Here is a 15,938-nt window from a genome sequence, read left to right on the forward strand (position 1 = left end):
GCCTCAATCCTCAAAAATCCTCCAACAATCACTATTAACCCTAACGATCCCCAACCAGCCAAACTCCAACACCAAGGTTTGTTGAGATCTGTTAGGATGAGTACTGCACTATTAAACTGACTGTGCTTTACAAAGGATTAGGCATGTACCACAAAAACTGTGCACAGTTTACCATATGGTGTTGGGATTTGCAAGGATGAGGAAGGTTCCTAGTAAATCACCCTAGGGAGTTAGGGTTAATGGGTTGAGGCAGTGACATGAAAATGACATTCAGAAGCAGCACGGATGATATCGAATATCACGCAGGACTGAACATAAACAATGCAGGGTACAGCCTACGAACTCAAAACAATGCGTCCCCAAAATCAACTTGACACTTTTTTGTCATTCAGCCTCAATCCTCCAAAATCCTACAAAACCGCCAGGATTGAGGAGGATTAGGCTCAAGGTGTGATCTGAAAGCAGGTCCCATAAGAAATTACAGCAATTATAGCACTTGTCAATTGAACGCTTCAAATATTCAAATTTTAAACGTCTGGAGACGCGATTGCAATTGCCGGTCTGTAAGACGACAGGTGCAAATAAAGAGGCAATCAATATCAATCATGTAAGCTTGTCTAGTGTTGGCTTAGTCTCGACCCCAGACTGGATTTACATTTTGTTTCCGTATTGCAGCCCATCCCTGTCTAGCCGCAGCGTTGGTAGAGGGCGCTATCAACAAGATGAATCGAACTGAATCTGTGTTCAAGCTAATCCGCTGGCATCAGGTACATTGTATCCTAGGAACTTCTTCTGAGGTTGAAGTGCCAACATTCCTAAGACTGGATTTGATTCATCCAGTTGGTACATGTAGTGCCCTCTACCACTGGAGGGGGCTTGACCGCTCGAGTCAGGGATAGACAATTCCACGGTTATGAGAAGAGGTGTAATGTCCGTGACAGACCCAGTTAACTATATCTAACTAGGCCAAATAAAAATACTTCTGCTTCCGATTACGATACATGGCATTTGAAAATAGGTTAGGTACATGTACATGTATGTAGGGAATTTTTTTTTTTGGGGGGGGGCAATTTTTTTTGTGTACAGTCATATGGGGGTGTCTGCAAGTAGTCAAGGGTAAAAGGTAGTAATTGATGGTTTTCAGGTTTTTCCCCTCATCCCCCCCCCCCCCCAAAAAAGGGAAGGGGCTGTCAGAATAGGGTAGGTAGGGTAACCAGAAACAGAATATTTTGGGGTTTATTCACGGCCATTACATAATGCTAGTATTGCCCGGATCGGGAATGACTGAGTTATTAGGGAAACACAATGGACCAGTGCTTGGTCTGCTTGTTCCGATAATCCTAAAGGTGTGCATTCACAGGTATTTCTGGAACCAGGTACACGTTACCACAACAGTACGATACCCACAGACTGCTTTTGACAACAAACGCATTCAAAGATTTGTAACAAAACTCTCATCACCCGGTACATTGTCAAGTCCAGGTTGGATGAATGATTCAAAATAAGGCATTCACTTTTGGTGTAGTGATTTTTCCAAGAAACCTGTCAATACACCATGTATTTTATTTGAAAAGTGGTCAGCTGATTGTATGCAGTTTCTTTTGTGGTGTTTATTTTTGTGTGATTTCGTGTGTAAAAGAAAGCTATATAATGGGCCCATTCTTCCAGACTTTGCTTTTTGTAAAATGATGTTATTTTTATAATCACTTCCATCAGAAAAAAAAATGATTAAAAAAACAAAAAAATACTGAACACATTGGGTGCATATCAGTGAATCTAATATGTAATCCAACATAGTGTAGAACAATTTTGGGGAGGCATGGCCAATAAAAAAAATGTGTGCCAAGTTGAAACATACCTATAGTTTCCCTGAGTTCTTGGCACAATGTAATATGAGGGAACTTGAGTAACTGCTTCCACTTCTTGCTCCTCCCCTTCCGTTTACCGCCTCCACCTGCAAGGGAGCAACAACAATAGCAACCTCATGAATAACACAATGACATAATGAATATATATGCATTAGAGCCAATGAATAATTTTATGCGTCGGAATATGACCAACTGTTTCCAATCCTTGCTCCGCCCCCTCATTTACCATCTCCCCTGCAAGGGAGCAATAACAATATGGCTACCTCATGAATAAAACAATGACACAATGAATATGCATTAGAACCAATGAACGATTGGATGTCTCAGAATATGAGCAACTGTTTCCAATTCTTGCTCCTCTCCCTCATTTACCATCTCACCTGCAAGGGAGCAATAATGCATGTAGCTACTCATGAATAAAACAATGACACAATGAATATGCATTAGAGCCAAGGAATGGCTGAATATGTCGGAATATGAGCAACTGTTTGCAATTCCTGCCCTGCCCCTTCCGTTTACCATCTCCAGCTGCAACGCGGCAATAACAATAGCAACCTCATGAATACATTTTTTTTGTTTCATCCCCTTCTGTTTCTCCCCCCCCCCCCCCTCGAGTGCGCAATAAAAGCAACTTCAGGAGCAATGACACAATATGCATTACAGCCACGGAATTATTACTTGAACAATTGTTGCCATACAGACCAATTTTGCAATTACGCTGACTGATTTGTTCACTCTTACCAACCAAAATAATGTCACACGATGTGGCCCTGGGGCATGTACAGTGTTCAAGGGGTTGCAGGTTCACATCACGCATTAGCCAATTTCTTCACTAAACCACAGCATTGCTTAAAAGTGAACCTTGTCAGTTTGTTTTGGTTTGTTTTGGGGTGTTTTTTTCAAATGAGTGTTCATGCCATGCAAAACATTGGATTCTGCGTAGAGTAACTCTTCACCTAAATACAGACCGAGAACATGGCAGTGTGTTTCAACTGGGCTGCTGAAATCAAATTACAATACAGGTAATTAAATTGGCACCAGCTGCTACTGATGCATCACCACCCGTTATTAATTTACAAACCAAAAAAACATATTGAGAAATAATTACATGTGGACTGCAGGTCGACAGTGCAGAGAAACTACTTCAGCCAACATTCTGCTGTCACTGGGTTATTCATTGTTTGCGGTCTTTTCAAAAATTGGAATCCATTTTGAAAATGGACGCATCTCAAAGTAAAAATGTATATATATCAACTACAATGTACACATTGCTTTCGAAATATGTACTATGTATAGTTATAAAACTTATTTGTTTCTATAACCATGATAACATAAGATTTACATTAGAAGGGATTTTCAGGTGAAATGTCTTTTTGTGACTGTGTGAGACTAAAGCCTTTCTTAAACACCTACTGTATCATGTAAACTGTATTTTTCAATTGAAATAAATGTACCGATAGGTTTCCGGTACCAAATTTGAAAATGTGTACAAACAACCCATACTTAGGTCTATATTCTTAATCACAAAGCTTGCACACTGTTCACTGGCTGCATCCAGTGGAAATGGCGTAACTGATAATACTTTGACAATGCCGGCATGAAAGAGAGACGTCTTAAATCACAGACGCTGCCACTGCAGAGTGTTATTAAAAATGCATCGCTCGCTCGACCACGGCCACTAGCTCGGGTAGGCTCAAGTACTGTCCCCGCATCCAACACCCGTCATGCAGAGACGCTGTCACAATTAAATATGAAACTGCAGCGCCGTAGACGTGCACCGGCTACTGCACATTGTCTATGCAGCGGCGGATGCCGGAACATGGTGGATCCGAGCCATATTGGATCAATTCACGCAGGCCTGGGTACAAAATAAAATTCACGATCCTGATCTGAAATGGTTTGGGTGGGGAGGAGGAGGCGGGGGGGGGGGGGGGGGGAGACTTGACTGAGGGTGGGGGACATTGAAGCAGGTGCAGAATTCGGAACAATGTCGCAGGTCAACACAGGTGACCTACTAATTGGGATTTGGCGGATGGTTTTGGCTATGGGTCATTGCACAGGCATTATTTATAATGTATAACATTGTATTGTTTTCCTGATGAATCAATGAAAATATACAGTGCTACAGTTTGGGACGGAGTAACAGGAGGGGCGGTTTAGGGCAGCACAGGGACTGTAATGGCTTTGTAAGTCCCAACAAGGTCATTTTTAATCGTGCCAGGGTCCAACTTAAGCAGATGAACGGATACGTACATAACAAGAGTCAGTATTTGAATTCTATCACAGAGGATTATAATTAGGTATAAAGTGGTATGAAGCATAAACGACAGTACTTTAAAAATATCTTTTCCAACTGGACTAAAATTTTACAGATCAAAGCGTGAGTGTCATAAACACACTGTAGACATGTATGCAAGCGTACACTAGTATTGCCATATTGTTTTATCTGTTGCTGTTGGCCAAATAAATAATAATACTAATAATAATTAACACATGCATCATCAGGCAGCCAAGGTCATAACCCCCTTCACCCCCATGGCTGTGAGAAGGTAAAAAAAAAAAGTGATTATTTTAGGTTTCCACATACATGTAGCAATATTTCTTGATTTCCTTTTGAATTGTGAAGTAATTTATCCTTTGGCTAAACAAATTTCACAGATGGTTAAATGTGTTTTGCCGAAGGATACAAAATAAGATTGCATTCAGATGGGCAAGTTTGCTGCCACACAAATTATTTTTTGCAACAAAACTACCGTAGCTCACAGATACACGACAATGAATACAAATTTTTAAAAACAAAATTGTAATGAGCTTCCATGCATACATGTGTTGCCCTATAACAGTCATTTGTGCACTACTACACGTACACGTTCAATGTATCTGAGAAACTAAGGCTACACTGGTACTACAAAAATGTGCATGGACATGATTGAAATTCCATGAGAACACAACCAAATTACAATTGGCCAAAAAATGTATACTTGGGTCAATTTCCATGAAATTTCTATACCAAAAAAAAAAAGGAGTGCGAAAAACATGCGACCGTTTGCTAGAAAAACTGACACAGACATGTGTACGTGTACAGAATGCCAAATCTTGCTGATCGGCAATACCGTAGTTAGTGCTGAATGCACTGCACGATGCTGCACACTGGGTGTGGATTTCCACAGTATAATAATATACAATCCTACAAATCTGTGAGTACACTGTACATGTACATGGACGGGACCTTGTGCGGCAGCCTTTGCCAATCTGAATGCAATTATTATAAGCATGGTCTTGTCGCGTACAATGTACATGTACGTACTTCTATACATACTGATACACATGCCATACATGTGTGTACGTGCACCTACATATGTACATGTACATACATGTACATGTACATTCATTCACATACATGTACTGTACATGTACGAATACTAAGGGTAATATAATAAAAATATAGATCTTGTGTCTCCAATAACACTGGAAAAAAACTGGAATTTATTTTCTTCTTATTTTTTTTTTTACACATTGGAGGACAAGTGGACAATTACATGTAATGCATCAACTACATGTACATGTACATGAACGTCCTTCTTCATTGTAAAACTGACACATGATCTGTTCGTTAATATTACAGATAATTTCGAAATTGCGTGACAACTGCGATTCAAGCTACAAACCGGCTGATATTAAGAAATAATACGGGGCGCTTTGGTGATACATGAAGTCCACAAGCTTCTGGATTCATGACATGGTAAAGACATTATCTGAATGACTGGAGACGACCAGGGCTAAGCCTGAGGTGCTAATTTTCACCGCGTATGAAACACTGTGAGCGGGAGAGCTGCTGTCACAGTATATGAACCCTGAATGCTGCAGATCACTTGTTTTTATCATGGATGGTTCAGTATGGTTTTACCAGAGGACTTGCAGTGTGTCTTATGTAAACCCTCCCCCCACCCCACCCCACCCCCTTTTTATTTTGGGCAATACATTTAGCAGTTCTCAATGCAGAGCACCAGACAAGGTTAATAATATTACCCCAAAAAAATCATTAAAAAAACTGCTTCCCACATAAAAATAAAACAAACCCATAATAAAAAAGTATTAAACCTTACAAGTTACCGTACATGTATGCTGGAGGTTAACACAGTGAGGTCATTATCTGCAGGTCATTCATGTGGAAACCGTTCAAAATCTATGCACTTTATTCCGTATTCTATTCACGCAATGATTAAGCAATGTATTTTTACTTGTCATTCCTGATATAATTTGGAATTCTTTTGTGGGGATAATGATGTTTTTCGATTAGGAGGTTTCCTAATGTATACATTTTTGCATAATTTATTTACAAATGCACATGAATAATGTAAATAAGGCAAAGAAAAAAATACCTGTGTTTCCGGTTACCTCACCTAACCAGAATAACCATGCAGAACCTAAATCTTTTTATTACAAAAAATGTTATGGTACCGACCCACCCTAGTTTTGGCAGACATCGTTCTGCATTTTTAAAACTGTTATTTCCTTTTGTGTAATGTGGTTGGCAGTGCAGTCTTGCTGCGCCATGCACCAAAGCCAATAAACAGCGCAACAATCTCAGAATAAACAGTTGATTGTTACGAATGCATGCACAATTTTTCTTTTTTATTAACCCTACCGGTAAGTCCCTAGGCCTTTTTGCTAGGATGTAGCCTCAATCCTGCAAAATCCTCCAATTGGCCTCATGAAAAAATAGCATAGCCTCAATCCTGCAATTCCTACGTTGTTTCTTGAATATGGTCCATGGAGGGGTGACCACTGCCTGGAGCAGTGCGGAGGATTTCAAGCATAATCCAGACCTATATTTTATGCATGGCTGAGCAAAAGCAACACAAGGTCCGGCCCAAGACCTTGACAAAGTGTATCCTATGAAATCAGTAACACACTTTTGCCATGTAACCTCAATCCTCCAAATTCCTCCACTTTGGCAAAGAGGATTTTCAGAGATTCAGGGCGGTTAGGGTTAACCGACCACATTTCTTTTCTTTTTTTGCTGTAAAGTTGAAAAAGTCGCAACTATGAGACAAGTGCTCAGTGGCGGTACAGTTTCGTGACTATAAATCCTCCATTTTGGACACTGATCAACATAAAATTTAATGTGAAAGTATTACAAGGCCGTGTCCGAATTACTTGGCTACGGCTAGGAGTTACACACGCGCCTATGGAAGCGGCTGCAGTCACTTCCCATAGACCCATGTGTTATTTCCAGCCATAGTGATTCGGACATGGCTCAAAATTAAGGCCAAGTTCGCGCAAGGACTATAGTTGACCAATGGTTAACTAACGTTTGCCCGAACTCTGTCTCAACGGTGGTTGACTACGCTAGTTGACTATTTGGAACCAGGCTTCTGGGGTTGGTTGCTTCGCTGGTAACCAATAGCCGTGCGCATTCATAACGCTAGCAGAGAGCCTGGATCCAGAAGTTTTGCAATGACATTTTGACTAGCGTTTGACTAGAGACGTTCGCACGTTGCTATTAATGCGCAGGCGTAAGGTACGTCACAAATCAACTACTAGTCGACTAATGGTCCTTGCCCGAACTTGGCCTGCGTTAACCATTTGGACACCCTTTTTTCAACATCACATCCTGACTAGTATGAGTGTAGCAGGTCTTTACAAGCACATGAAAGCAAAGGATGATATAGCATTACATAAGTAGCCATTTACCATTTTTCACCAACAAAAATAGATGTGTTCAATCAATTTTGGTACCACATTTTAATTTAGGGATTTTGGCATGCATGTTAAATGACAAATTTGACATACATGTAAAATGACAACTTTGACATGTCGCCAAATGACAAATATGACATGGTACATGTCAACTGACAAATTTGACACGTACTTTATGTCATCTTATCCAAGCAGTTTCTTTGCCTACATTTTGTAAGTTCACATTTTGAAACATGGAGAGTACGCAATTTAGGAACAAATGTTTTTTTTCTAAACTGGCTATTTTGTAAAAAAAAAAAAATTTGAACTTTAACTGATAACTTCATAATTTACATATAAATGTACAATGGTACATGCACTTCTAAACCAGGAAATTTAATCTTTTTTAAACTTAAAAGAAAAAAATATGAACATGCAGGGCGTAGAACTACAGAAAAGCTTTGTTTCATACTGTACATGTACATGTACTTCAGTTTAAGTCAACAGTTGAGTGATAAGGTGATACAATGTATACTGTACATGTACCAGTACAATGAAAATGTACATGTTCATGACATGTACTTAAGGTCAAATTTAAAAAATAAAAAAAATAAAATTCTCCCAAAATTGAAAAATTGAAATGAATGCTGCCATTTCAAAATTACTTCTCCCACAGTTGTCAAGGTTGAGCACTGAAAATATGTAAATGCCCATTGTGTTTCCATAGAAAATTAACCCTCCTCTTGCTTAAGAGGTCACCAATGGTCATTAAGAACCATAATTAGTAATTAGCACCCACAACAGGAAACACCTGCTCGCGTATCATGGCCATAGGCCAAAAACAATAATGTGTATTTTAATTGTACTCTAGTGTAATTACAGTGGGAACATTTCTGCAAAAGTCAGTAGTGTACAGCTCATTTCATACAAGGTTTTTTGGTATTTTTTTGCAATCTTGTAAAAAGTACAATAATAACTTTGTTTATGAGGTCCCAATTGGCTATGGGTACAATGTCGTGATACAATTTCATCAAGTTCTGAAAAGCTTCTAGCCATTCTGAAAATTGTAAATATTCCACCCTAGGCCCTGTTTGGATAGGAACCATCCTTAATCCTGCAAAATCCTCCAGTTGCCAACGTGTAAAAATTGGATTCAGCCTCAATCCTACAAAATCATCCGTTATTTCTTGAATGTGTTCAGCGGAGGTGTGACCATTGCCTCAATCCTTCAAAATCCTCCAACAATCACTGTAATGGGTTGAGGCACTGCCGATGACATTCAGAAGCAGTGCGGATGATATTGAGCATAATGCAGGGCTCAATTATGCATGTCTGAATGTAAACAATGCTGGGTACAGCCTACAAACTCAACACAACGCATCTTCCAAAATCAACCAACATTTTTTTGCCATGCAGCCTCAATCCTCCAAAATCCTCCAAAAACTGCCCAGAGGATATTGGAGGATTGAGGAGGGTTAGGGTTAAATACTATCAGCCTGAAAGTTTTGATTATCAAAACATGTGTAGGCCTTAAGCCTGGTCTCAATTCTTAATGCAATGGTTCGGGACATGGATTAGGCCCTATCACTATGCGCAACCAATTAAGTCGTACCGTACCAAGTGACCTGTAAACACTGGCCACACATGACTCAAAACTCACTAATATGGTCCAATAATTGTTCCAAACATCAGTCTTCCTAAGCCAACCACACCCTGGGGAAATATGGCCAGCAAAACTGCCAGCGTGTGAAGTACAGAAAAGGGGAAACAAACAAGGAAGATTTGTAATGCGGAAGCTGGCAGCAACTAAATATCGCCGACTGATTTATCGAGTTGTCAAGTCCAAGAAATATTGGTAAGACTAATGCAATGGATGCATTTTTGTCGTTGTTACTTAGTCACGGGTTGGTAGGCATAGGGAAATATGGATGCCACAGGCCTTATATTCCAAGCATATGGTGAATAACTTAATTGTGTAATTAGAATTTGTTAATGGCGTGTTTCAAATGTCAGCTACCCAATACTACATGTAAAATATATATGAATTGTATGGTACATGTATGTATTAATTACCAGGGGCTGTGGGTAACGTTTCTGCCACAAACAAGACTTGTTTTGATATAACTTTTTAAGTAAGATTTTAATTATAATTTTAAACAACTCAATATCAAAACATCTACATGTGCATACATGTACATGCACATGTAGATGGAATGCATCTAGTATTCAAACCACTGCACAATTAAATTTAACAACTGCTAAATTATTCATAACACGTAGTTGGTACCAGGAAATAAATATTTGTGACGAAAAACTGACGATACTAGATATTCTTGAACATTTTTTCTATCCCAGCTGGCATGAAAAGGAAGTTCCCATTGCGATTTTAGCTATTTAAGTTTCAACACTGAGCAGTGTTCAAACAACTAAGGACACAGTGCAGGCATCAGCTGGCACAACAATATCAAGCAAATGTGAGGTGCAAAGTCCAGATCAACAACTTTTGGATGTCCTTGACCAGAAATTGCCGCCTGAATAAACAAGAATTCTAAACAAATGAAATTATTGAGTATATATCTGATGGACTGCCTCCACTCCTGATAGGAAACCAGGCACAGATGTGAATTTATTACTCAAAAACCATTTCAATTTACATGCACCACTAGCTGACTAGTCCAGTATACACATGTGTGTGTACATAATGTACACATTGTACCTAATGTCCCCTTCATTTCAATTCAATCCATGGAGTTATAATAGTTCTCACAAACTTCATGTACTACACAATGACCCAAATTGTCATACACTAGATCCATCCGTCCTCGTACACACATACTGTAGGTGATGTACCTGTTTATGAATGTATTTGTGGTGTCAAAATCAGCACAATGAACTCCTGTGAGAGCCACTTGGGAGTCATAACTAATTACTCATACCACAGGACCAATTAATAACATCCGCCAAATTCAGATTTTTTTCCCCTCAAAGCTAGTCCTTGACACGTTTCCACACAAACCCTATTTTTCTGTGTTCGATTAGTCTGGGTACAGCCCATGTTGTTGTTTACACCAAAGAGGCTAGGTCCTAGTTCCAACAAACAAAGGTAAAACCACCAGAATTTACCACAAGAGCTGAGTCATACCGGTTGCTTGTTTGAACAACAATTCTCCTAATGTCCAATTCCTCTGAAACCTAATTTTCTTGTATGCAAACGAAACAGTAGGCCTACATTTATACGCAGTTACGATCTACATGTACATGTACAACTGTGAGATTCATGACCTCTTTATGTGGGTTCAGGGAGGAAGCAGCGTTTCCGCTGTACATAGGAACTGGCATCTGTGCATACCAATATATGATGATGACAGTTGAACCCAAACACTGTGGTGTAATTGTAGACTGACAAGGATTTGTCTGCTTTCAAATAGAGACAGGGCAGTTGTACACACACTGTATTTCCTGTGCTGGTCCAAGTTGCTAATAAAATAATACGCAGTGTTGCAGACTGGCATGAGAAAAAAATACAAAATACATAATTGACATGAATTTGCAACAATTTGACACCCTAAGGCCAAAAAAAAAATAGTTCTGCTTCCGTCCCGATTACATGGCATTTAAAAATTGGGTAGGTAGGTAGGGATTTTTTTGCAAATTTTTTGCAAATTTTTTTTGGTGTACGATCATATGGAGGCGTCAGCGTGTAGTCAAAGGGTAAAAGGTAGAAATTGATGGTTTTGAGTGGGTTTTTTTGGGTCATTTTTCCAATAAACAAATTAGGGTAGGGGTTGTCAGAATAGGTTAGGGAAACTGGAAGCAGAACTATTTTTTGGGGCCTAATTTTCACACCCCTTTTCCAAAACCTTACTATATCCCATGTACATGTACATACATGTACGCATTTTGACAAAATAATAATTTGTGGAGAACATGTCGAAACTGTTACTTTGTAAACAATTGTAGGCCTACTATTCACATTGCAGAAAAACATGCAAAACAAAATCTGGCCAACTTTACGCACCCTTTAGCCAACTAAATTCTCAAACAAACTTTCATGAGGCAAAGACAAGGGCCTCAGTATTTCACCAGCCCAAGCTTGAGGTCTCAATTCAATTTTTTAAAGGAGACCTTTCTTCAATATTTGCACCTGAGAGTGATGCAAAGTGATTTCAATTTGAAGCCTAAGAATGCAATGGAAGGCCTACATGGTATCCACCGTTTTCAAAAGATTGACCATTCAGTAGTCTGGTGGCATGACTACAGTGACAGTATATAAATAGAGACTAGGTACCAGATGTTTCTTTTGACACAGTTGATTGAAGCAGTACTAAAGGGGTTGTATTGGTTGTTTCACGTCCCAATTTTTTGGACAAGGTCAAACAAAGCTTTAGCCATAAGTAGAAGGCCTTTTAAAATTGGAGGATTCAAAACTGTTAGGGTTGATCCATGAAATCGTTTAACATTTAATACAGTGCCCATTACGTACAGCTGTTTCATTTTCAACAAAATAATTGTTCAGAATTACACATGCACTTTACACAAAGTACAATAACTACATGTACATGTATGTACACGAACATGTAGAACATTATTTTGTCACAGACATTGTCATTTCCATGTAGGCCGAAAAAAATGCAGTTGATTTTTATTTTAAATGCGTCAATACTCTATTGTCATGATTGTACTAAGCTGGTTTCTTAATCAGTGCCCAATGAAGCGCTAACAGTCCCTCAAGGCCAAGATTTCAGAAGACCTTGGGCATGCATTTATAATTGGGATGCTAGAACTAGGGATCCCTTCAACATGTCATCAAGGAAAGTACAGGGATTCAATACCTCTGTGCCTTTTGCTGCTGTCAGTCTAGAAAAATAGAGTTGAACGTCAATAGTTTTCAACATCCAGGTCTAGATTTTGAAGGCTGTTGTTCCTTGAATACGTGAGCAACAATGAAATGACTTGCACAAATAAAACCTACTCCCGCCTCTAAAGTCTGTCACACAAAGTTGAAGTTGATATGGAGCTTACTGTATTGTGAAGATATGTATCGCTGAACTTTACTGACGTCAGCAGACGGCCATATTTATAAGGAAGTTTATTCACTTTTACGTTTAACAATGAGGGGCAAAAGGCCCAAACTGTTATGGTTCAGTGAGTGTTTAGAAGTTTTTGTGCAAACTTTGAATGAGGAACCAAGAGTGTATATTTTTCAGGGTGCTGTTGTGTAAAAAAAAAAAAAAAACCTCCCCTCTTAGAATAACATACATTAGCCTACGAATTTTGAGCAAGTCATATCATAACCATATTTGGCCAAAAAATGCAGTATTTTCCACAACCGAAACAGCTTTTAAAGATTAATAAATAAGTAAAAACATGTTGTGATGCTATTTGCTATCTAAAAAGTAGTGGAATAAATGTATTTTGTATCTATCACTCAGTACCATCAGTGGGTGTCAATGTTCTAATTCGTGCTGATCTTCATACTGTAATTTACAATACAATTTATTTTGGAACATTTCTGCATGTACATGTACGTTATGATTAGACGAATCAACAACTGAATTCAATACAGGAGTGGACATTTTCTGGGGAAGTTTTCCAATGCAGTCACAACAGTTTAACTTAATATCCAAAGAATTAGCATTTATAACTAAATTAAGTTAAATATGTTTTTAAAGGTAGGGCCTAGCGGACAACAATGTGCATGCGACATAATTTTATGAAATGGATTGAATTGTGGGCTACTAATTTCTAGTAGTACAGTAGTAGGTATCGTTCCACTGACCTGTTCAATGTTTTGTTTTGAATGGTGCCAGACAAACAAGAAACAATGCTGCGTGTTTTAAACTCTCAAACTTCAATGTGCAACTCCCTGAATCTGCCTTACATCAAATGTAAACCCACACGTCTGAGTGCTTTGGAAAGAATGCTGCATCCTGACGCCACTTTTTCGTCATTATCTCAATGAAGGTCGGGCATAGCAAAATATCTGTGACTGAGAAACACTTGCAATATTGTTAAAAAATACTTTGAAAATGTACTTGACTCTCCATAGACTTTGTCCAAAGAAGTGACGTCTGGACACTAGGCCTACATTCTTTCCGTTATTTTTTCACAGTCATGACAGTAGGAATTTGACATTTTCATTTTTGGATTTTTGCAAATGTTTCCTAATCTTTAACAAGTTTTTGGTTGAATTAAAACATAGGTCTACACATTCAAATAATACCAACCTTCACGTGCTTTCAAATAAACGGTGTTGGCCACAATATTTTCTAACTCCATAACATAAGTCCCCCCTCGCCCGGGGCGTGCAATTAACCGCGGTCAGTGTTGAGCTGAAGCGAGTTTCGCCAACAAGAGAGTACCGTCAAAAATTCACTGGGTGTGGTGGCGAGTCCCCGCTGAAAAGCAACCCGTGCGTGAACGTCCCGTAGCTTTGGAAAATCTCACCAATATCACACTTTTATCGTGTCGTCCCAGCTTCAAAATCCCACTTTCTTCGTACCAAAACAGCAGTGAGAAGTCAGCACATGATCTCGGGGATAACTCATCACATTATGCAGGCTGCAAAAAAGTGAATGTTACCGGCACAATTCGTTAGTAGAGTTGGAAAATCCGTACAATTTTACACTGCGATACGTTTAATGACATGTACATGGATATGTACGTACGGAGGCCGTACACAACACACGCAACATCGTCCCATTTATTTGCACACAAATAATATGTACAACAATATGGCTGGCCTGTTGGCCAGGAGTATACCATTTTCTGACCGTAGGGGGCTTCTATATCATTTTAACCACATTATCGCATCGAACAATTTCAAGTCAATTTATGACCCGAGAGCCTTTGTACAGGATGTTCCCAAAATTATACTTTTTTTTCTTCTTTCAGCTACAGAGTGTATAAACATCTATAAATTCGCAGACTACTTTTTGAACAATAAAAACAAAAAATTTAATTTCAATTTTGGCCTTCACAAGCGCGCGGTTGCTTTGAAGTTCATGAACATTATCCTACAAAAAATTTACTTATGACAAGTTCTTCGACTTCTAGATAACTTGAAATTTCAATAAAAAGGTAAAGTCAAATCTTTACACATTTCCCTCGATCAATTACACAATTAAAGCGTTTACATCCAGGGGGCGGACCCAGGTTGGCTGAAAGGGGAGGGGAGCAACAATCATCAGGAACAGAGAGTTGATTACAATTATACAGTTATTGTTTAATTCAGTTACATGTTCTGCATAATATGACCTTAGAAGCAAAAGTCTTTTTGTGTTCAGCTGAGCTGTGACGTGGGTGGGGCCAAACCTCCCCCCCCCCTTCGTTGTCCTTATTTCTCCATGTCCTTACATATTATTGGACCCCCAGCTTCGACCCTGCAGCAAAATGTGTGAAGAAGTGAGGTGGAGTATTATCTAAACACGCATGCGTCACTAGGGGTGGGCAGTGTGACCTCCCCGAAACCCCACCCCTCCCCCACGTACCCCGCCCCTTTTCAAACTAAACCCTGGTTCGGCAAAATCGTTGCGCAGCACCACCTACCTATATAGTAATTAAAGCTAATTTTTTTTTGTGGGGTCAATTTCCATCCGCTTTTGAACAGGTCTCCTTTCAGAATATTATTATCTTACCCCCTCCTCACCCCCCCCCCTCACACACGCTCCCCCCCCCCCCCCCCCACACACACACACACACAACCCCTCCCCCACCTCCACCCCACCCCAAGTGTGTATTTGCCTGCATCATATCAGGGATCCCCTATTGTCCCACTTTTGTTTGTACACTAACTTTTTTTAGGAAGACCTCCCTGCACGCTTTGTATCGCCAAATTGGGGACCCTTCGGGAATTGGGGACCCTATATTGTCCTCTATTGTTCAACGTCCCCTGTTGAATGCAGAAACAAACTCCCATCCACCCCACTCCCACCCACCCCCACCCCTACCCTCAACCCCCCCCCCCTCCCCAAATAAAATCACTCCTACTTTCGAAACCTCGATCCGATTTCTGGAAAGTAAGTCATGGTTAGTTGGCCATTTGGGTCACACCGTACCTCAGTGACCTTACCCATCCCCCATTCCTATTTTATCCTGGGAAGATCATGGAGCACCCCTTCTGACGACCTTTTTAATTCACACTATTATCACATCATATAATTCCCGCCATCTCTCCCTGTTCTCTGCCGCCCAAGTAGCGTATCTAGGCTTTTGTTTCAGGGACGATCATGTCTTGAGTAAAACTGTCTGGAAAATAAGGCCCTATACTCTTTTTTACGCTTTCAGCTACCTTTTTTAAGTTGCTGAAACAATCATCAGTCCTCTCTACCACTCCCCGGTGTTTATCCTCCCACCGAGCTCCTCTCGTGTCTTTCTTCCTTTTCTTGT

At 39.7% G+C, this 15,938-nt stretch overlaps 1 protein-coding gene across 3 annotated transcripts in view; it reads right to left on the minus strand.

Moving 5' to 3' along the window:
- LOC119739994 (G protein-coupled receptor kinase 5-like) overlaps positions 1–14,196 on the minus strand; it is a 55,899-nt gene extending 41,703 nt beyond the window's left edge. For all 3 annotated transcript variants that reach the window (XM_038215174.1, XM_038215171.1, XM_038215172.1), the window contains exons 1-2: positions 13,778–14,196; positions 1,859–1,954 (exon numbers count right to left, since the gene is read on the minus strand). In XM_038215174.1, coding sequence (XP_038071102.1) covers positions 1,859–1,954; positions 13,778–13,829 — 148 coding nt within the window. In that variant the 5' untranslated portion in view covers positions 13,830–14,196. The remainder of the gene's footprint in view (positions 1–1,858; positions 1,955–13,777) is intronic.
- Positions 14,197–15,938: the final 1,742 nt, after the last annotated feature.

This window comes from Patiria miniata, unplaced genomic scaffold, assembly GCF_015706575.1.
Source record: "Patiria miniata isolate m_02_andy unplaced genomic scaffold, ASM1570657v1 HiC_scaffold_4, whole genome shotgun sequence".
Taxonomy (NCBI): domain Eukaryota; kingdom Metazoa; phylum Echinodermata; class Asteroidea; order Valvatida; family Asterinidae; genus Patiria; species Patiria miniata.